Here is a 23,673-nt window from a genome sequence, read left to right on the forward strand (position 1 = left end):
TTTTTGAGACTAAGTGGGAAGGATGGCAGAGCTGGCATGATATTTCAGCTTTCCAGTGACAGCTTTGTCCCCTAGGAATCTTACAAGGTGAACCAATGTCTGGGCTTCTTGGAGGAAGTGCCTGACCGTAGATCTAAATGAAGGATCTCTCCCCGGAGGAAATACTAACAATATGTTTTTCCTGCTTGGACAAGGGAGTAATAATCAATGTTTTGCTTCCGCTGCTGGTTCCACTGCTTGCTTAAAAAAAGGGGTATCCAATCCCTTGTGATAATACACATGACATGGCAGCACAAACATCTATTCGCTCAGACCAAAGCCTCTTTATTTTCCTAACTGTTGGCTAAGGTTTGACAGTGACGTCTCACAAAGAGACATGGATACTGTCAATCCTTCGAAAGAGATTTGATGGTGTGTCACACACAGTTCCCCTTGACTTTGATCTTATTACTCTGAAGGCTTTGGGGCAGAGAAGCAAGATTAAGCTTTTAAAGCGATTGCCTTTGTGAAAACCCATTTAGGAGCAGTCTGACATGAGCGCTTGATATACTTCTAATACACTGACACCATTCAGAAATATTTGTTTTTGAATCCAAAATGTGTTTCTTCAAGTTCACTCAGAGTTAAATTGAGACAAATGTACTTATTTCAAGACACCAAAAATAATGTATCTAAATTGGTTTTATCATCGCACTATGCCGCACCAAAACTCAAGAAGAAGCCTAGCTGAGAACGCCATTAGAAACACCATGCATGTTTTTGTCCAATAGTTTTCCTCCTACAATTGTACATTATTTACAAGAGAAAATCAGGGTACATCTAAGAATGGATGAACACATATCATGCAAGAATTGCAGGTTCACACGAAAATCCATCTGTCAGGCAGTTGCGAAGGTCAATCAACCAATCTTGAGGACATAAGAGGTGATCGCTCATTCAAAACAACAACGGCAGTTCCTAAAGAGGTTAGCATAGATGCTGCAATAGCATCCGTTTTATCCGAAATGGAGAGTATTTCTTCAATGAAAGAAGAGAGTGACACTGTAGGCTTTTCTCAATGTAAAACATTTTTTCACTCTTCTCCTGACTGACTTGTCAAGAGTTTGATAGACAGATAGCATCCAATCACCTGCTACGTATGTTTTTGAAAGTGCCCTTTCCCGAACAGTTTATGGATGCCCAGCACTTCATTGATTTATTCCAAGAAACTGAAACTCAAAAATACATCACTTTGTGTGACAGCCAAGTTGCTCTGGGAAAGAGCTGAAGGAAGATGGGAGATAAAACATGAAAACGGTTCAATCACTGTTGTGATGTATGTTCTTCAACTGAAGTTGGAGTGGGGCTGTAAGAGCTTATTATTGTAACAGTGGTGCTATTGAACCGTCATGTTCTTAAATGGCCTTCTACTCAACACAGTATTATCGTCATACCGTTTCCTCTAGTACTTCTTCTCAGAGCCTTTCATTATTAAGGAACATCAGATGCTTGAATCATCAGTGATTTAAATATCTTTTTAATGTGGCTTTCTGTTATTTTTCCCTCAGGTTCTTCCTGCTCAGATGGATCACATTCATGCTAATTATCCCAAGTTCAGTCTGAATGATTAAAAATGTAAATGAGTAATATTTCTGATTAGGTACATCTCTCTCTCTGCACTTGCAAGGATACATGTTACACGCACACCTTCCACTTCTGTTCTCCCAAACTCCTGGGTTTGGGCTCTCACTTTTTTCTGCATGTCCTTTCTGAAAGGGCAAGCGCTGTAAATTACATATATTAAAATAAAGATAAAAGTATACATGTACTTGTGCCTCTGAGTGCATTTCCTCTAATCTTGTGATTTCTCACACAGCCATAAGTGATGGAAATAGGTCTCCAGCTCCCACTGGCACAGTGTTTATAATTCAGTGTGATTTTCAACATCAGCATCAGACCACAGGAAACAGAATAAGGCAGGCTATTTCCTGTTGTCTCTGCTATGTTTTCCATTTGTGCCATTCATCCTTTATTGGTTTGGCAGAAATATGCAGATTTTGAGTTGGGAAGACTTGCAATTAAATTATTTAAAATGCCTATTAATTTCACAGGAATTTCCTCCCAATTTAATTGCTCAGTGCTGAGTGAATTTGAATGAGTTCCACTGTAATGAGTTGAATAAAAAGGCCACTTGCAGGTGACTGGGAGTTCAGTGTCCAGTTAAGCTCTGTACAAAAACAGGTCTCAGGACAGTTAACTTCATGGGCTCAGTGACCAGAACTGACAAGCAGTTGCTCACACATAACAAAGGTGTCATTTTCAGAAGAGCATCACAGATCTCTGAGGATGTGAAAGGCATGGATGAAAAAAAGCCCAATTTGCATTCATTAGCAGTGTCTGTGACGCTGGCTGAGGTGGTGCGAGAGGAAACTCTGCAACACCATCTATGATTCTCCCCTGGTTCAGAGAGTTTGTACATGTACCTGTCAGACAACATAACAACTCAGCAGGGAATCAAGTAAACAAATCCAAATCTCAAACTCAAATCCCCTGATGCAGACACACACTCCTAAAATCATTCATTCAGCCATATGCAGTCATGAAATATTATTCATAAATCCAGAGAAACATGTGAGGAAGGGGTGGAACATCACTTGCATTTAGCATTTCATTTTTAGATGCTAAACAATTTTTTCTTTTTTCATCTGTGTATTCAACCATTTAAAATCTAAAAAATGAATATTAGTATTGGCAAAAAAACGATTTATTTCGCCCCACAGGCACATTTTCTGTCAATATATCGAAAAGGAGAAATGTTCCATGCAGCATGAAAAAAAAACTGCCAAGAGACTATCCAGCTGACCATTTCCCCAAACAGCGATTGTCCAATCATAGCTTAGCAACCGTAACTAGGCACAGCAGGTCTGTCAAGCTTTGGATTTCTCCACATGTGAAGTCAAGTGGTTTGCATGGAGCTGTAGGGATGCGGAGTCTTTTAGCACAATGGCATGTAAAATATCATGCAAGTAGCCATCTAGTGCATATTTAATACTCATTTTTAGAGGGTTCTTGTTTAAAGCCAGCTTGAAACATTTCTTTTTCAATAGATGGCTTTTGTCTGCCCCTATCTGAAATCAAGGACCCATTGTGTCCAAAATAACTATATCTAATCATCTGAATATCAAGTGGTAGATCTGCTGCTGTCACCAGCAACAGCAGCTAAGAAGAGGCAGACTGGACTGTATGGAAAGAAAACCGATTAGAATATGTAATATCATAGCAACCACATTGCAGAGACAAAGGACTTCACACAGCATGGGGCTTCATTTTACATCAGGAAACATCTCACCCTGCTATAACTGCCATCTGGGCTTTTCTCTGTGGCCATTTTATAAGCTGAGCTGCCATGTGGGGAACAGTATGGCGCAAGCACAGATTCAATTATGAGGTGGGGGTGTTTGGCAGTAAGGTGTGCACCATGCTCTGTCTGCACGCCGCCTGAGCCTGATAGATGTGGAGTCTTCTGGCCTGGCAAGTGGTTTGCAACCTGTCAGGCCCATTGTGCTGCTGGAAAACACCCTGAGCACTCAGCTGTGTTTACAGCCCAGAGCACAGGACTGCAGACACGCCTCTGAGGATCCCTCAGCAGCCCCCTACACCAAAAACACTGGGCAGAATCACATGGAGACAAAGCAAAATCATCCCATTTTCCCCACCATGTCCTCTGTGAGGCTGCCTCCCAATTAGCCACACCACCGCTGCTGAGGCGAGATAACAATAGAAGCCCGTGTATCCCCTAAAGACCTCACTAGAGGACCTTTATTACCGTACTGATGTCTCCTACATGTCGTCACTGCCCTCACTTGCCTGGCAACATGCCCACACATTTTTTTTTATTGGGAAAAAATAATCAGAGGGGCTGTAACTCAATACAAGAAGAAAACAGCAGGACACAACATTAGGCTGGATGGTACATGCTGTAATTAGTGTGATGCTGCCAGGAATAAATATAAAATATGATACAGCCAGTTCAACTGCACAGTAAATTAAAAAAACATGATTAATGGGTGAAAGAACAGAAATCTTTCTGGCAAAAAGTCAAGTGACACCCACGGGAATGAAGAAGAAGATTCTGAGCTGACAAAATAAAAATAACACATAATCATTGGCAGGTACAAATATTAAACAGCAGTTGCAAATACTTCTACGTATGTGTCCAATGATATTTATTCTTTAATATTTCCTATATGCATGAGACACAATTCGATGATGTCTACTGTGATGGATGTTTTTTAAAACACAGAGCATCTCTCCAAGCATACAGTGCTTTAAGACAGGGAGGAAAAACATCTAAATATTGCATTTTCCACACAAAGAAAAAGATAAAGTGTTCAAGTTAGCTCACATTCTGCAGCACCACAAATGAGTTATCGCTTCATGGACAAAATGACATGTAACTTTAGTCCAATCGTACAGAACACACACAAAAGTTCCTAGCTGTCATAAAAAAAATAAGCACACTTTTTAGTTTATGTGCAATACTTTTACCAGTAAAAGGTGTTTCGATTGTCTGCTTGGTCCTCGGCCAAAACTCAAACAGGTGGTTGTGGTGAGATTGGTGATTTTTCAGCTTCAATTTGCTTCCAGGCTCACTATTTAGAAAATAATACATTTCTTTTTTTTGTCAAAGAACTGATGAGAAATGCAACAAACCCCTGGTCAGTTCAATCCACCCGAAGGTTTTGAGGATACAGCTTTACTGTAAATATGGTTGCTAATGTTAGCTAATATTAGCAAACACTGGATAGATATTGCTGTGTAACTGGCTTATGACTCCCCTTACTGTTACACTGGGTTTTACCATAAAACACAAGTTGAAGTGTGGTTGTATGAGGTATCCATAGCCAGTGTATTAGTGTGATCAGTGTGACGTTGGTGAATCAGAACTAACTCTTTTAAAACAGTGAGAAAAAAAAGAGAATAACACAAAGTTGACCAACAACTCCTGTGTTCTACAAGGTAAAATTACCCTTTTTATCAATGCAGTCTGGTGGCTTTGAGGAGAGCGTAGAGCACGGCTCCAGTTCCCAATCAGAAAGGGCTGTCTGACTGCAAGGTATAGTGGTGAAAATATTCTAAATATAGCCAACTCTTAAACCAGTAGTGACTTTTTTAGGTGGCTAAATGTTTCGATAAGTACCTCATACAACCTTCAAAATATCCAAACTATCCCTTTATGACATGACATGAAAATCTGTATTCAAAAACATCTTGATTGAAAAAATAGCCTCCATGTTTGCTCGGTGGCCTAAGGCACTCTTTACCTGGTTAAACCTAAGCTGGCAAGATTTAAGGAACTTCTAAAATTTGCATTTATATAAAAAATCCTTCATGTTTTTCCATTTTTAGATGGATACAATATTACACAAGGCTTTGTGCTGGAAACTTTCAGCAGTACCACAGAGGCTGCTTGTGAAGCCCTATGAATGAGGCTTTACAGTGAATGGATGGGGTCACTCCTACTGCAAAGCTGAGTTCAGGCTCTCTGTGCGTGTGAGTGGTCATAAAACACTAAAACACTACAGGCATCCATTTCAAATGTCCCAGCTGTCACTGAAGTATTGGTCCTCTTCTTCCTCCTCTTCCTCTTCTTCTTCATCAGTCCCATTTTCCACGAGGTCGTCGTCGTCTTGTAACCCATTCACTCCCTCTTCCTCCTCCTCTTCTTCCTCCTCTTTGAGCCCTGCGAGCATGGTTTGTAAAGTGGCTTTTACTTCCTGAACCTCCTTTTCCAGCGACTGTGCAGTGTAGGTTAAGGAACGCTCTGATGCTAAAGACGGAAACACATTAACATGTAAATAAAAAAGCATGTCAGCAAACGAATGTCTGGGCAAATGTGACACTTGTGGCCCTCAATGGTTAATAGTCATAGCAGAAGACAGCCATAACCTGATGAAGTCATCAATCTCCAATTTGGCCACCGATGGGATTACTGGGAAAGATCATCAAGTCATACCCAATTTGACCCCATCCAATTCACTATTCATGAGCTCATCTTGTCTGTGGAGCTGGGTGGCACTGTGGGGACCCAAGCAAACAGACTAACCAACTAAATTATTCATAAACCATTGATGAAACTGGATAGAGGCTGTCATCAGTGGGAGGGGGGGCGGGGGCTGTTTAACCTGCTTAGAAACTCAAACTAATCAGTGAGTGTCCATCTTAAGTGGCAAATCAAAGGCGTGGCTTTGATGGCAGATGGGGCCTGATGGCTCGTTTTACTGTCTGAATGGACACAGATTGTCATCATTCATAATTAACCAGCCGTAAAAAAAAAAAAGGGCTTCCCATGAATACTGCAGACGGTTCACAACACTTTTAAGAGAAAATGGTCCAAATGGGACGATGGACTTCAGCATCTCGTTGAAGACCTTAAAAAATAACCACAGAAATCAACATAATTTTGCCTATTCATCTTTTTTTTTCAATTCCAGTCTCTGTGGTTGTCCTTCCACCTGAGAGAAGGGACTCAATTAAGACCCTTAGAGACTGGAGGTTTGATCTTCCTGTCACTATGGCAACAGTAGCATCATCCCGACTTCAGTCTCTGTTCAATTTCTACATCCCAACAACGATGTTGTGCTGTATCTTCAATGTCCTCTAGTGTCTGCGGCGCTTTTGCATGAGTGCGTTGCCTTCAGAAGGCTGAGATGACATGTAAGGACACTGCATCAGAGAGGTAGAGAGGAGCTGGCCAATCTGTCTATCTCCGACTGTCGAGCTGTATATCATGCAAACAGTGGTGGAGCCTGTACTGACCCCTGACAGCACAGCGGGGGACTGGAATCTCTAATCAGATGTGAAAAAAGTCCTGCCATACTTCACCAGAGAATGAAGGAGACTGTACTGCATAATACACAGCTTTTTGAGATCCTAAAATGTTCTCATCGGATTAGGGATGTATTTCTGGTGTTCAAGGAGGAGACATAGGGCATGGCACAAAATAAATATATGAATAAAACAGGCAGACAGATTAGATGGTAAATTTTCTTCATCAACATGTTGATATATCACCTTTCCTATCCGTCTTAATAAGCCCACAGTGTAGAGGGGAAAAGTGGAGTGAGAAAAACACACTAATCTATTTCCAATCAGCTTTCTAATTAGTGCGGAAAATGATGTATTGTGACCTGCAATCAGCTCCAACAGTTTAATTTGAGTCATTATCATGGATATTGTAATTTCCTCCGAGCCAGATCCAGCAAGTGGAAGTGAGCAGACAGAGGAGGGAAGGAAAGAGAAAGGCGGGGTCAGCAGGAGGATGGACATTTAGATATGACGGGAGCAGAGTCATTACTGTGACATTCCTATCTGTCCAGGCGTGTTCCTGTCGGCCGACTTTAATCTCAGCCCATGGTGACTGGCAGCCCACATCAAGCGCCCTCTAATAACCTCGGTTGGACTTTTACCATTTCATTTTTCAGTTGGCACGTTCAGCCTGTCAAAAAAAATCCTCTGATCCTAGTTTATCTTCAATTCCCTCCCCGAATGGACCCGTAATGTCACATCAGACAGGTTGGTTCTACCTCGAAAGGTAAAGTTACAGAATATCGGTCAGCCTGAAGGTAGTTTGTGTACTTTTGAGAGTCGGAAGGCCTTGAGGAAACTAGGTCCTTAAGATGGATGGAAAGAGGCCGAAACACACATACACCCACACACACACACACACACACACACACACACCCACACACACACACACACACACACACACACACACACACACACACACACACACACACACACACACACACACACACACACACACACACACACAGACACACACACACACACACACACACACACACACACACACACACACACACACACACACACACACACATAACGATTGTATACAGTCAGTTAATATTATGTATGTATACTTAGAGAGCAATCAAAGGATATGGGTGAGAGCCTGATCCCGGTTCAGTATGGCTGTCTGCAGTTCATCTTCCAAGGTCATCAGTCTGTCACTGATCAGCTCACAGTGCTCTGTCAGGTCTGCAGCCTCGCTGCACCCATCCTGGCAAGGAAAATGGATGTAATGATTGGTGAGGAAAGTCAGTGAAGATCAACAACTCCAGCTGCAATGGTTGAAATGAATGGGTCTGATATTTAAAAGGATTAAACAAAAACGCGTCCTACCAGGAAAAAGGGAAAATTATGGGTTTTTTTTAGTCCAACAACGTGCAACTGTTGATTGTCTCAATCTGGCAGTGTGTCTAACTTTTAACATTAACAGTTAGTCATTAAAAGTTTAACATTAACATTAACAACAGTGTGACTACAGCATGGCTATACCTTAGTACTGCATATCACTCAAAGGAGACATATTTAAAAGAAAATATGAGGTTCATTAGTCGCCATAACTATGCAGATCCACAACCCTTGTCGTGTAATATCTCATAGGAAAGTAATCACACTTGTGCTTTTATTTAACGTTATGTTGGACAGTGCTACGCAGTTAACACCTGTGCAACAGTAGCATTACTGTGTCATTTATTCCATCAGATGAAAAGGATATTATATAACAGTTAGTTCTGACCAAGTAATTTGATTGGACAAGATGCTGACGGAACAACGTCACTGGGACTTTAACTATATATGTATCACTCTGCTTTAAAAGCGTTCTAATAACCTGAATGGTCGTCAGTAGAGGACAAAGGTAAGGAAAGAAGTCTGGATACTTCGGCACAAACCTCCAGGTGTGCCTTTATGACGGCAGTTATGTGAGCCTCTGGATCCAGCAATCAAAAATGAAGCTAACACTATCAAAATATAATAATAATAAATAATATATAATGCAAACACTGACATTCAGTCCAGAAGAAGAAGACTGAGTTGAATATATTCTGTAAAGTGTGGGACAATGGCCCTTTCCTTACTTCCTACGCCATACTTCTGCCGCCATTGCTTGGATCACACCCATTTTATAACTCCGTGGTTAGGTGGCAATGCTATAGATACGACAAAATATGTACATAGACAGACAAACTGACATACAGATAAACACCTGGCAAAATACTCAAAACTGACTTACTCTTTACACCCAAGAATAGTGAGTAAATGGTATTATATTTCAACTGAATTCATAAAATGACTGATTAAAGGTTCTGCAAAGAGGCCTACTGCAGTTGCAGTGATTGCTGTTATATAACCGTTAAGAGGGCTTAAGATAACATATTATAATGTCATCTCTCTGACACTACATCCTTGACACTGTTGCAACCAGACACAAGTCTGAAGGGGGAATATCTGCATAGACAAAAAGATACAAGGCTGCCAAAATGTTGTTTGGTAAAGCGCCAAGGTCATAATGTACACAGTACACACCGGGGGGGCAGAAGATTCAGCGATGTGTCTGCATCATCTGAGGATGCTGTGATGGGAGTGTGTATTGGTGGACGGTGGGGATGTTAGGGTGGTGGAGGAGCAGAGTGCAGTAGGGCACAGCAGTCAGAGAGCAGAGCTGACCATAATTAGAACAAGCCCCCTTTTCAGACACCGTGCCCTAGTTTCTTAAGACTTATCGGGTATAAAGGAGACAAACACATGCAAGAGTACGCAGACCCACTTCAAGCAAATACACACAATGTTCTCATCAAACAACACATAGAAAGTCTTATCTGACTCAGAGCTGCAGGTAGAAAATATCAACTCCCTGCAGCTCAGAGGTGTCAAAACAATCACTGGAAAGTCTCATCTCCGGTCTCTGTCCTGGAATAGCTTTTCCAGATGATGCAACACCCCAAAAGAAAAGTACAACAGGCCTGAGGCACAACAATACATACAAATCCTCCCTGATGCAATTAAAGACTTAACATAACAGCCCACAGGACAAAAGTCTTAAAGAAAACATTGTGTGTGTGTGGCCTTAAATGAACCAACAATAACTAACACAGGTCTGTCCTCAGGCATCACCTTCTGTGATGCTGGGATCCCAGTCACCGTATACCAAGGAGCAAGAAAGTCAACCTATGATTGACTGAGTAGTTTGTCTGTCAAGGTTAGGAGCTTCTTCAGCAGATAAGAGCCTCGTGTTTGTGCAGCTGATTGATTCTATACTTTACAGCCTCCAGACAGCATTCATAAAGTCAATACAACCACAGGATAGGAGACAAAAGCTCACTGTGCAGAAGGACACTGTTGAAAACACCCCTCAGTACAGAAACCTTTTAAACTATTCAAAAGATGTTTTTTTGGCACCTGGTGCCAAAACAATACAAATGACTTTCGCTGCTACATCTGTCTTTGGCGAGAAATAAAACATGGGAAATGAGATTTCAGCAGCATGTCAGTTTGTATAATAGAATCTCAGGCATACATGTATTGGCATGTTGATTCCTGATGCACATTAGTGCTAATGTTATAGAGCAAAAGTAAACAAAGCAGACTGGAGAACAGATCATTGATGTATGCACTGGTGTGGTTATTTAAGCAATAATGAGTGAGAGACAGCAGGTAATTGTGCGTGTTCCCACATGCGCTGTTAGGCCCTACACTTTGTGCCGGGCGGGCGATGATGTTGCACTGGTATTACACTCAAGGTCATAATTTCTTGCAAAAACAATAAAGTAGCTGAATTCATTTTACACTCAAAAAGAAAACTAACTTAGCTTATAATTAACTAGTTCCTTTGTTATCAGCGGTGCCCTGTTAGTGGAAATACTATCAGTTTCCAGGACCGTCTGTAAGGTAAATTACAAATATGTGCATTGACAGTATGAGGTGTTACCGTCTGTAGCTGTGTCCCAATTCTGTCCTGCACACTAATTCAAAGCAGGTTTCAAAGATGTAGAGTTCAGTATACTCTAAAGAGTAAGTATGCAGACTACATGACACTTATTGTGTTTTCGGTCTCCTGAGGGTCTGACCACCACCACCTACAATTGAAATCGTACTCAGTATCTACTCTGCTCTACTCTACTCTACTCTACTCATTCTTTATAGTTACAATCTTTTAGATCTTTTTGGCGATAAGTGGTAAGGTGTGTTTTTGAAGTTTCATTGTCTGTAGTCATCGCTCTTTTCTTTGTTTGTTCGGCCATCTTAACCGTTTACTCGCAACGCTAGCAGAGAGTGGAAAAAACAGTACGGCACTAACGACACAAAAAAGGAAGTTGAAGAGAAAGTATATAGCTCCGGCAACAACCTCTGGCAGGGCCGTAGGCTCAATCACCATTGTGTTACCTTGTTCATTATTACTTTAAGAAGTTAGTATACAAAAACTAACATACTTTATTGTTATATACTTACAGAAAATGATACAATACACGCACCTTTAGACATCAATCAAAGTAAGGCTTGAGAATGTCACTGACAATTAAACTTCACAAAGAGAAAGCACAATGTTCTTCTAAAACTGATTATTTTTATTTAACTCTTTCTGTTTCTGTGTCTCCATTTACGATTCACTTTGATGTTTTGCATTCATTGTGGGACAATGGTTTTAATCAACAGCACACTCAAGAATCAACTATTTCTGTCCACCAGTGCACAATTATCCACAATTGTTCACAATCTTTGGAAAAATATAAAACTTTCTCTTTGTGAAGTTTGAGTGGCAGTGGCATTTTAAAGCCACGGTTTGATTGACATCACAGTTACTGCACCTAATCACCTGTCAGTTATTACTGCAAATGACATACTGTGTTAATATGCAGTAAGCATTTGTGACAGAGCAATCGTCTCCTCGAAACAAAACTACCTGATTAATAAATCTAATCAAAAGCTCTCAACATTTCAATTTAATAATGTATCTATACTGTGGGTCAGTATGGAGAGGGGGATGTGAGGACCTTCAGAGGATAAAAGAACAATTAGTAGAGATTACAAGAAAATAAAGTAGTGCTAAAACACACACTTGCACACACTTGCACACATACACACACACACACGCACGCACGCACGATCACACACACGCACACACCAATCAATCTCCATTGTGGCAGCAGGGCAGCAGCTTGGCAGCGGCTAAGTGGAAATCATTTACTTAAAAGTCATTATGGAAAGGAGAAAGAGGTCAGACGCTCTGTGAGACAGAGAATCCAGCTCCTCCACAGTGCTATCGCAACACCATCGAGACGAATATATCAATAATATTTAAGAGACACCATACCACTGGGCTCAGTGATGCATCAGTCTTTATTGTAACTGAGGCATTTTATGTCTGTATGTAGGTTTTCAATAATTCAATGTGATTCAAAGTTGGACACGCACACGCACACGCGCACACACACACACACACACACACACACACACACACACACACACACACACACAAACACACACACACACACACACACACACACACACACGTATACACGTCACTGTCCTATACACCTTGTGTATTAGCACCGCTCCAACCTTAGGTACTGCTACTAAGCCTGTCAAGTTTTATAGTAACGGTGGTAAATTTACCATCAAAACTCTTGGTGTTTTTTTTTTACAATGGGTCCCTGAGGTATACAAAAGCAGGCTTCTTATTTCTGGGCCGTAGATTTTGGCAGCTGAAAAGGCAACCGTTGCAAGCCAATTTGATAAGCTGTACTGTAGTGAATTATCTAATTAAGCTAACTTAAGCTTCTAATTGGGTTAAAAAACTGTCACTGTCTAAAAAAAAACAAGATCAGATTTGTATTTCATTGTAACATAACCCTGCTTGCACTGATGGGTGAAGTATTCAGCGTCTTTACTTAAGTAAAAGTATTAATATCACACAAGTAAAAGCCCTGCATTGAATGTTGTTGTTACTTCAGTAAAAATATGTTAGTATTATCAGGACAATGTACTTTTCTTTCTAGATTTAAAAGAAAAAGTACTCATGATGTAGAAGAATCCTCATATTTGAGACATGAAAACTGACTGAAATGATCAAAATACTTCTTCAGCTGTACTAATACAATAGGCCCATACATTTAAAAGGGTAGTTTCATTTATAACAAACTATAACAAACAAATCCTAGTTTATAAACTCCACGTTTGTGCGCTTAATTTGCATTGTTCGTGTTTGTTCTCATTTTTCAATTGAGTTTCCTGGATTTGCTAAAGTGGCGTTGTGAAGTATCGCTTGGTTAGGTTAGCTAGTTAGCCAGGCATTCTAACATTTGCCGCTTTGGACATAAAATCTATTTATTACAATTACCACCCTCCAAACTCTGAGTATCATTCTTTCTACAGCATCATGGACATCACTTCAATATGTGGAGAAATACAAAGTTTACAGTTTGGCTGTCAGGTGTGAATGAGTTTAAATGTGTGAATTTAAAGCAGGGAGGCGCTGAAAAGAGAATACAAGCTCAGCAAAACCCTCCTCTGTATAAATTTGTGCACACTCAGACACTCAGTGACACCAGCCGATGCTTCTCATGTAGATCAGTATTGATCCGACAGTCAGAAAGGCGGCAGAGGTCATGTTTAAGTTAAGGTCAACTAATGGATTGTTCTGCGTCCCAGTAAGCCCAGCGTCAATGCAACTGACACTTTAATTACATTGATAACATTCCAGCATACTGTCACAGTGTTAACATTACCAACCTCTGGGTGATTATCCTCCATGCAGAACAAAAACTCCTCCAATTTCTGCAACAAAAGGGAAACATTTGTTGAGGCCACACAGTCATAAACCTGCTCATGAATTATTGAAAATGCAATTATGTTGGCTGTGTACTGTATGTGTGCAGCATCATCATAATGAGTAGAGGTTGTAATTATTCATCACCAAAAACTGACAAGGAGAGAAAGATTAACTGGCTCATCTGTATACTGCGGGTTCCCTTTGTTAGTATTCAAAGTGTGTAATTGTACATTCTTCACTAAAGAAGGAGGTAATTACTGTACCTATTGGAGGCTAACATCATGTTTGTGGCTTTAGGGTAAGTACATAAGAAGGCAGAGTAACAACAAATCATAATCAGCACATTTTTAATTATTTTCTAATCAAAATTAATTGCATAACACGAACTTCTTGCCCTCATCACTATGCTCTCCAGTGAACACAACTTTTCGTACCAGTATCTGAAAGCAAATTGTTTACAACTTTGAAGTAGTCACAAAAACTGGATTGTCTTTGCTCTCTCTAATTACATCCATCTCACAGCATGTTATCTGTCACATGCAGTTTTCTAGGTACAGATTGCAAAGGTTTCCTGGCATCCATTTGATAAAATATTCTACTTTTGTCTGTTGCTTTGAGATGGAAAATACTTTTGACATGTACTGGAAGATATAAAATGACTGAATTACGTATAATGATAATATGTCTTATATTTTTCTGTGGTTTTTGCTTCCCCCAAGAAAAAGAGCTGTAGGAAAGTCCACTTTATGTGATGCTATCCGTCTCTTCTCTTTGATGAGAAGTTAAGTATATTTTTTTATTTCATTTTTACTTTCTTTGTGACCAGGGAGATATGCAAAGTTTCATTGTGCAGTGTGACGTCTGTCTTAACTGAACATATGACAATAAACATCTTGAATCTTGAATTACAGGGTGCTTGTTCTTATGATAAACATGTTAGATGGTTAGTTGGGCATCAGTGTGTTTTGATGTTACAAAGAGCATATACAGTACAGATTGCTTCTCTGTCCATGAACGCCATAGATTCTTTGTATTTTGTGCAAACAAATTCAAAGCAAACAACAAAGAAATACTTGAGGATTTATGCTAAATTCTAAAAACCGTTTGTTTTATAATTGCAGCCACATGAAAAACATTTTTGCCTGATTGAGCTCCGGGGTGTCTAGCTTAGAGGACAGAGAAAATAAAGTGCACAAAACAGACACAAAAAAGAGAAGTGGTTGGCTGTCTCACCTTTTAGTTCCTGGAGCTATGTTAGGAGGGGCCGGGCTTTAGGAGGAGAAGGAAAAGCAGAGAGAAACAAAGGGAAAGCAGAAAATGGATCCATGCAGTTCGTAAAAATGTGCTCAGGCAGGGCAGGAAAACAAGACAATCGATGCAAAGTTTATATTAAGGGACGCACAGAGCGAGACTGTGAGAGAATGTTAAAAGGATGCATATAGGAGAATTAATTATGATAATGACAAGCCACAGCTTCCTGTTTTAATGCATGCAAGTGGAAATTCGGCTGATAGCACCAGTAAAGATCATTGACAAATGTTTGCTCATGGCCACAGTCCAGTAAATCCATACAGAGATAAGTACATTTAAAATTCAAAGTATCAACTAGGGTTTAAAACAGCAAACATGGTATAAATCACAGTCTCTGAGCCAAACTAGCAAAATATAGTCTCACAATAACACGTCTGGGAAGTGTGCTATTTTTTATTAGTGCCGGCTCTATTGGCTTTGTTCCTAACTCAGACTACGTGGGCGGAGGAAAGTGTGAGCAGAGGATGAGTTGGACTCTGCCCTGAGGCGGTGGACCTCAACTCACTGTGGGATAGACCGGCACAAAGCGTTCACACACACACACACACACACACACACACACACACACACACACACACACACACACACATACGAGCATACACACATGCACTCCCACGAAACGCATGCAATCATGCAGAAAAAGACTCTCTGCAGAATGAAACTCTTCAGGAAAGCCAAAGTATTTCCAAATGGTTGCCTCCTTGAACACCCACATTTTCCTCATTTAGAAATACCTCGAGCAAACGTGCTAATAGAGCTGCTTCTCATCTCGCTGTAGACAACAGACTTTTATATTCTGACAACAGCTGAATGTATAAACTGAAAATGTCAAGTCTCCAGTCAAGTGGTAAGCTTGACCGAGCAGGCACACTTGTTGTGAGTTCACATTTTACAACACAATAAGATGAAAAAGAAAAAGCAAGTGAATTTAAAAAGGCTGTTCTCATTTGACCTTTCAATTGCAAATGTGTGTGAAAAATGTAAGACTTCAGCAATGGATAGCCTCTAAGGGCCATCTTCTATATTCAAGACACTCTAATTGTGTGCCTGCACATATCAGTCTGTCATGCACGCTGCTGTGAAAGCGTAGGCATCTGTGAATAATACATTGTGTATTGTTAAGAAGACATTGTTGTGTTACCTTTGTGAACTCAGAGTTCTGTAAGTTGGCCTCAGGACACCAGCGCCCTCCCAGCGCAGTCAACATGGCGCAGTCTTCCTCCTCTTTCGTGCTCGGCTGGGTTTGAGGATGAACTGCTGCAGGAGAGAGGTCTTCCATGTCTCCTCCACTGCAGCTGGGAGTCCGCAACTGGAGGCCTCGCAAGAACAGGTGACATGCTTCAAGGTCGGCTTCCCAGATCCGCTCCAAGCCTGGGCCGCCACAGCTGTGGAGAGAAACAGACCAGTATGTTATACCATACCATACAATGCAATACAAGATGCAATATGATACGATAAACTACAATAAACAACATGATATAGCATATGATATATGATATATAATATGACAGAACATGAAAGAACACCAGACATAACAAATAGCCTAGGCTATGGGAATAATATATTGGACTTAATAATTTAGGTGGTGTTCTCCTTTAACCCTGTGTGTAACCACAACTTAAACGATGTAGATTACATGTTCATTTCTGACCTTTTGAGGGGTTGGCGGGTGTAGTTTTGTATTTGAGAGATAGCCAAGCAGCTGCTTCCACTTTTTGCTAAGCTAGGCTACCTTCCTGGCTGTAGCTCTGCACTAAATGGACAGAAATGAGAGGGATACCGAACTAACTCTCAGAAAGAAAGTGAATACAATTCACAATTGAGTATACATTTCTAAGGCTATAATGTGCTAAACAAATAATATATTGTGAAAGGATGTAGGCACACTGGTGACTAATATCTGTTCAACCTCACATGATTATAAAACTAATGATACACTGAGGTACTGTATGCACATCATGGCTGTGAACTGCTGCATGAGGACTGGGCACAGTAGTTAAAGGACATCTTTAATAACATCTCTAGAATAAAGCGCTGACAAAAGAGTGACAGTGAAAATGAATCATTCAAACATTGTAATTCCACTGACAAAGAGTAATGAGCGAATGTCCTTGTAGGCTGCCCTTTCTTCAAAGAGCTGCCACAGAGACAGAAGAGAGAGCCTGGATGTGTTCATCTCTGCTGGGGTCACTGAGCAGGAGTTCAGGGGGAGGAAAGGAAGATTGCTTTTTGTTTATCTACTCAGTGAGTTACAATCAGTCATCCTTTACCACTCTCTCTCACCCCTGACCCTTGTGGTATTCCAGACGCAAGCTCCCAGTGCAAAAACAGAAGAGCACAATTAAAGCTGATTGAATGAAAATGAGCACTGACCAGCGGAGTTCTCTGGTCACCGTTCTATTATTAAGGTTAAGCTTGTCACTGTGAGAAAGCAAACATTTACGGTCCACATTTACTGACAGTCCACCATGGGGGAGGTACCTCTGAGGGCATGAGAGTGTCGACGATGAATTATGAGCAGGTCTTTTTGGCTTTCCAAAAAAACTGTTTTCCATCGCCATAAAATGAAATACTCCTCTACTGGCCTCTGACCTTTAAAATATTTATATTTATTCCCCTTCTTCTTTCAGTGACCTTTAGAAAACAAATCATGCCCAAATAATTGTGGTCCCAGGTGACATTTTAGGAGCCAAATCCATTGATCTTGTTAGAAGTTTTACATTTAAAGGTCCCATATTATGCTCATTTTCAGGTTCCTACTTGTATTATGTATTTAAATATTTCTCTGTCTTTACTATACAAATAACATGCTTGTTTCCAGGAATCTATCTTGTGCAGGAAACAAAATAAATCTGACAGGATGTGTAAGACAAATATGAGGGATTCATACAAACAGTAAGAGATGCATAAACATCTTAAAGAAAGAAATGTCGTCAAGCTCTCTGTGCCGATTTCCAACCCAGGAGGAGATTCACTGTCACAAACACTTATTCTCTCACTGACTGAATTTCATACTCCAAGCGCAAATATACTTAGATATGAACCCCTTTAATATATTCAGTATTTTCATCTAGAGAGTGGCATCTTGCTGCGCAGTTAGATTTGAGAAATTGCTTCATCATACATAAACAAACTCAAAGGCAAAATGCGCCCAGACAATATTGTTTAATCTCTCTCTCTGTTGCTTCCACTCTCTCTCAGTGATGAGCCCCCCTGAAAATTGAATGCCACTTGTTTTCCAGCCCATCTCCTGACTGAAAAGGCTGGCAACCTCTGTACCCTGCCAACGCACGCCTCTCAGCCGTTCTGTAACCTTCATTTGGCGCACAGACAATAGAAAAATTGCTCTGCCCAGCCCCTCTGCCCTCGCCAATTCGCTACTCAACGCTGCCGCTTCTGAATTCTGCTATAGTGGCGACGCAGTGAGCCATGCCATTGTTATTTGTCTCTTCTGAAGTGGAGAGGGACACACTCACACACACACACACACACACACACAAATATGGGTGGGCATGCGTGTTAACTTGCACACATACCCATAAATCATTCTCTGTAGGGATTCAGTGTTGTACAATCATAAATTCCCCTAAAAATGTCAAAGCCGGCCTCAACCGTCACAAAAGCTTCTCTTCAAGCAACAACCACAATTCATTACAAAGAACTGGCGTTGGCATTAGGGATCTTCTGTGTTCTGAAAAGGCAGAAAACATGTCAGTTCCCAAAGCATCCCTGTGATAGTGCCCGCCGGTACGAACTCCGCACCCGGGGGTTAATTGGTGGCAGCCGCTTGGCTTGCCATCTGACAGTGGCAGGGTGTGGGCGTGCTGCTCCGCTGATGGCCCAGTAATAAGAAGGAGAGACAGGCAGGCACACTCCTTCTACAGTCTCTCAGTACCCCTGTGGGACCGCTGACTGACAGGACTGCTCTTTCTCCTCAAGGCATTGCGTACACACAGACAGAGGAAGGATTATAAATATAACTGCTGAACGAAGGAGCAGCGGATCGGTCCTGCTGGTACCGGTAGGTTGAGTTAGCCCCGGAGTGAAAAAAAACACAAAGCGGGGTGTGGCAATATTCTGAACTCTACCCAGCATCAGGTGTTCAGCCGCATCTCCGGACCTCACACATGAATACCAGTGACAGACAGACTGTGAAAAACCGCCCCTATCTTCAGTCACAGCTGGAGTTTTTTAGCTATCCAAAGATCAGCCATCTCCACACGAAATTACTCTCCTGAATAAAATCTTTCACCTGAAGTCTCATGTCAGAGCTTCTCATAGTTAGGAACCGCCAAAAGTCGTCAACACGATGAGAATTCACACATTAGAAAGCAAAAAGAAGATGGTAATGCTTTCCCCTTTAACACTGAGCAAAATGTGAAATGCACCAGCCAGGAGAGGTGCTAATAATATGGTAAAATGCAAGCCGGTGACTATCGGATTAGGTGTGATGGTGAACTGTTTGTAAGGTAGGGGGCTTGATGTCTGGGGATGTTTTTACAGAAAACAACTGAGCAACCAAGTCTCCTTTGTTACGTTTTTCTTATATATATATATATATTCAAGATTGTTTTTTCACTCCCTACTTAGAGGAGTCTCGTCTTGTCTGAGTATTTTAATGACTTCTACACCAGTTGCATTGTATTCATTAAATATGATAAAGGACATCCCAATCTCAACAGGAGAATGCATAAATGTAGGAAATATTTGAGAGGCAATTTCTAATGAAACATCCGCATAATGTATTAAACAACTATGCTGCTAATCTTAATGAAATGTTTTTTCTGTTCTGGTGACACACTTACAGCAGATCTGCGCTGCTCTAACACTATGTTCTAGTCTTTAGCAAGGAAGAGATAATTGGTTTTTTCAACACCATCCGTCTCCACGGAGACCAGACATCTCACCAGCACTACCCCCCACCCCCTCACCACCCATCACCACCCCACTCCATCAACAGTAATGTACATTAGAGCTGACTGATAAAATTTACAGTGGATGATGGGTGCGTGTGTGTGTGTGTGTGTGTGCGTGCGTGCGTGTGCCTGTGTGTGTGTGTGTGTGTATACACATGTGGGGACAATTGCCCATTCCATCAAGCTGAATACGTGTCACTGTGCCAGACTGGAGCTGGAGGAAGCTACTGGTCCCCACCTGAGGGCAAAGCCGTACTTGTGATTTGATCCGCCTCTGACCCGAGGGTGGAGAGACATCAATTCATATAGAATGTGATGAGCAAGAAAATTAGTTTACAGTACGCAATATCCAAGAAGGTGTCGTTCAATGTGATTTTTCTTTCAAAGGTGATGTGGTTATTGATCTATATAATCGGGGAAACTAAAAGATAGGATTACAAAATATGGGAGCTCCACAGATACAAAGTACACAGACATTCAATTATGTATTTTTTGTTTTATTGATATTGGTAGTCTGAAAGGAAACTGATTGCAATCTTAGCATGAAACTGTTTTATAGTGTTATCTTTATCGTGACGGCCTCAGGGCTGGCCCATGATTTGCTTCCCCTGTTGGCTGTTTTGTCTTCTCTGCCAGGTGGGTGGATCTGTGGCTGATTGAGGGGTGCACTTGAACACAGCTCAGATGTCACTATGCTATGTAAGCAGACCTGCCACAGATGCTCTTCCTCTTTTAAGCAGATCTTCTCTGCTGACTAACATCATTTTTTTTATGCTTTGTTTACACATTATGTTGAACTATTTTGTTTACTTTATTTAATTAAAATGTGGTTAATTACGTGCAGACTATTTGTGGTCTCCGTTTTGTCACATACTTTGAGCCAGGTAGTGACATTATAGTTATTTAAGGGACACTCCACGGATTCACACATGCAGTTAATTTTACTTCTTGAGGAGAATTACCCTGCACGTGGAAGCAGTTTTACAATGTGGCTCTGGAGGAGCTTTCCAAAAAATGAAAAAAATAACCTAGATGATGTCATCAGGACAAAAAGTCTGTGTTACAAATTGGAGGTGTGGATTTTGAAAGACAAAGGCATTTGCCAGGCAGTTTTTAATGAATGGTGACCTGAATTTTAACATGAAGGAAACACTATTCAACTGGGAAACACAACACCTGTTCTGGCAACGAATTTGAAAAGACACATTGTGTTGAAGCATCCAGCTATTTCTTCTTTTTTTTTTAAGGGAAGAAATAAGCGTGAACTAGTTTATTTGTGTGAACTTTGAGCTAGCTCTTGTGAAGCGTAAACTTGCACACAGTGGCATCATGGGAACTGTAGGATCCATGAATATGTTAAATATATTCTTTATTTTTTTTACTTGTTTGAGTCCTCTAATCAATTAAATTCATTATTATTTTATTTATAGTGCCAAATCATAACAAAAGTTATCTCAGGACACTTTACAGAGTAGGTAAAGACCACACTCTATGACTTATTTGTGATTTACAGAGACCCAACAATTCCCCCATAGAGTACGGTGGCAACGAAAACCTCCCCTATAACAGAGACAGACCCAGCTCTATGGAGGACAGACATCTGTCTTGACCGGTTGGGGAGGAAGAAAAGGAGAGAGAAAGAAAGAGAAAACGGACAGATCGATAGAGAGAGACAAAGAAAGACACAGAGACAGACAGACAGACACACTTCTAGAGATGCAAGCAACCACAAAAGTAACAGTGACTATAGTGATAGCTAAAGCAATGTGAATATGACTTACAAGTTATGGCAGTTAATACAGCAGAACAGCAAGAAACAGGCACAGCTAGAGTGACAGAACATGGCAATGATAATAATGATGGTGGCAAACGTGGAGTTGAATTAGTTACATGCACTGATGAGACATGAATGATACAGACAAACAGGATAAAAGCTCAGAGCATCAGCAACAGGATTATCCTCCGGCAGACTTGGTCCATATTTGCTGTAGATGTACATTTTTTGTGTGCACATTTAGGGCCCATCCACATGGAGACGCGTTTCCCTATAACCGCACAGCTTTAGTATCGTTTTGGTCGACCATCCACTGAAGCCGGCATCATCGGGGCCTGAAAACGGTATATTTTGAAACCAGAGTCCCAGAGTGGGAAGATTTGGAAACGCCCCCGCAGATATTTTCCATGAGCGAGGCTGTGTGGACGGAAAACTTTTTAAGAATGACAGAGAAAACAAGGTTGTTTTCGATAGTGTGGAAGTACCCTTATTTTAAAGATTCTGTGTTGGAGGCTTGTAGTGTGTATACAGGCCAGGCCTCTTCCAGTAAGTCAGACAGGTACTGCCAAATAACTCTCAAATCAAACAAACAAAACACAAAGCAGCCATCTGCCCTAGTGACAGAAAAGGTCCTGAGCCTTGCTCCCCTGCTGGGCACTAAGTTAGCAGCCATGTTGCTCCTTGAGTATGTGATTGACTCCTGGCTCCCATCCAAAGTGGTGACCCTGCCTTTCTAAGGATGCAACACAGAAAGCTGCCCCCTCTCACTCATCCTGGCTCAAAGTAAGTCCAGGAGGCCTAACCTTCCTCCTGAACACAAAGAGTAGAAAGCACAGCTCATATGGTGTACACAAAAAAAAACATTATTAGCTCTATTCATCCATCTGTAGAACATAAACCGTTCCAAAATACTGCCACAAAAGAGGCGATCACATTGCAGCTGCTCTGTGCTGTTTGTGTTGGTGGAAACGAGTTAAGCAGCTCTAATCTCCATAAGGAAGCATAAACACACGTATGGTGTCAACAGTTGACTGGGTTCAACACCTGCTGCTCAAAAAAGTCAGCCACTCAGCATATCTCAATCCCGTTGTGTAACTCACAACCAGACACCAGATCTGTTCTCAGTGTTTTAGAGACGCAGATAAGAACAATGGACACAAAGAAAAATATATTGTTTTGTCTGAAAAGGATTACTTAGAGGGAGGGGTGGACTGAGCTAATGTGGACGTATAAAACGTATAGAAAATATGTGAGAAGGTGAAAGAAGGGAGGCAAATTGTGCAAGTGACCGATGGAGTGAAATGTGAGAAAGGGCCTCTGGGAGACAAGAGCATAATAAAAAGGTGTGAGTGCATGATGTAGTGGGTGAGGTGACGTATTGGGGAGATGGTGTTCTGGCGAGTGGACAACATAGGGGAGAGGAAATTCCTTGGACACTGTCCCTTGTCTCCTGTAGAACATTGAGTTTTGTCTGTACTAAAACTAGAAAGACAGCACAAAACACTCTTACCTGGGCAATCTGTCCTCCAATAGCTTGATATACTTGGTAGTGTTCTCTTTGAGCCGGCTTTCTGTATGGAGAGAGAAGCAGAGAGTACAACAGTCTGTCACTTGCACTTTCATTTACCACTTTTATTAGCCATGATGGAGTATCCTAGCAACAAGTCACAGCTCTAATACCATTAAAAACAAATGTGTCATTAGCTATATTGTACATGGGCTCTGTTGGGATAGGTAGTTGGTGACAGACAGTTGGTGATGGCCTTGTGCTGAAAAACTGCTACAGTACAATTCAGTATAAAGGCCCAGCTGGCTCTCTCTTAAGACAAACACACAGTTGAGGAAAAATCATCCCCACTGCTCTTACAGGGGATACAATTGGAGACAGCCTGAGGATAAAAGGGGATTCTAACATGGCAAAGGTCCTCATACTGTGCCAGATTTTTCTGTGGGGCATAAAGTTGGATGGATAGCTTATGTTTCTTCCTGCGCCCCTCTGCCAGTAGTGAGCTGTGCCTAAGGAGACAGACACAGGCTGGCTGAGTGTTATTCAGGATGGA

General features: G+C 41.1%; 1 protein-coding gene across 1 annotated transcript in view; it reads right to left on the bottom strand.

Moving 5' to 3' along the window:
• Positions 1 to 7,930: 7,930 nt before the first annotated feature.
• disc1 (DISC1 scaffold protein) overlaps positions 7,931 to 23,673 on the bottom strand; it is a gene marked incomplete at its 3' end in the record, with an annotated part of 41,652 nt that continues 25,909 nt past the window's right edge. Inside the window, exons 10-13 of the mRNA XM_083922773.1 lie at positions 23,124 to 23,184; positions 16,065 to 16,308; positions 13,573 to 13,617; positions 7,931 to 8,059 (exon numbers count right to left, since the gene is read on the bottom strand). Of these exons, the coding sequence (XP_083778899.1) occupies positions 7,931 to 8,059; positions 13,573 to 13,617; positions 16,065 to 16,308; positions 23,124 to 23,184 (479 nt within the window). The remainder of the gene's footprint in view (positions 8,060 to 13,572; positions 13,618 to 16,064; positions 16,309 to 23,123; positions 23,185 to 23,673) is intronic.

The sequence above is a fragment of the Echiichthys vipera genome, assembly GCF_963691815.1.
Source record: "Echiichthys vipera genome assembly, chromosome: 11".
NCBI lineage: Eukaryota > Metazoa > Chordata > Actinopteri > Perciformes > Trachinidae > Echiichthys > Echiichthys vipera.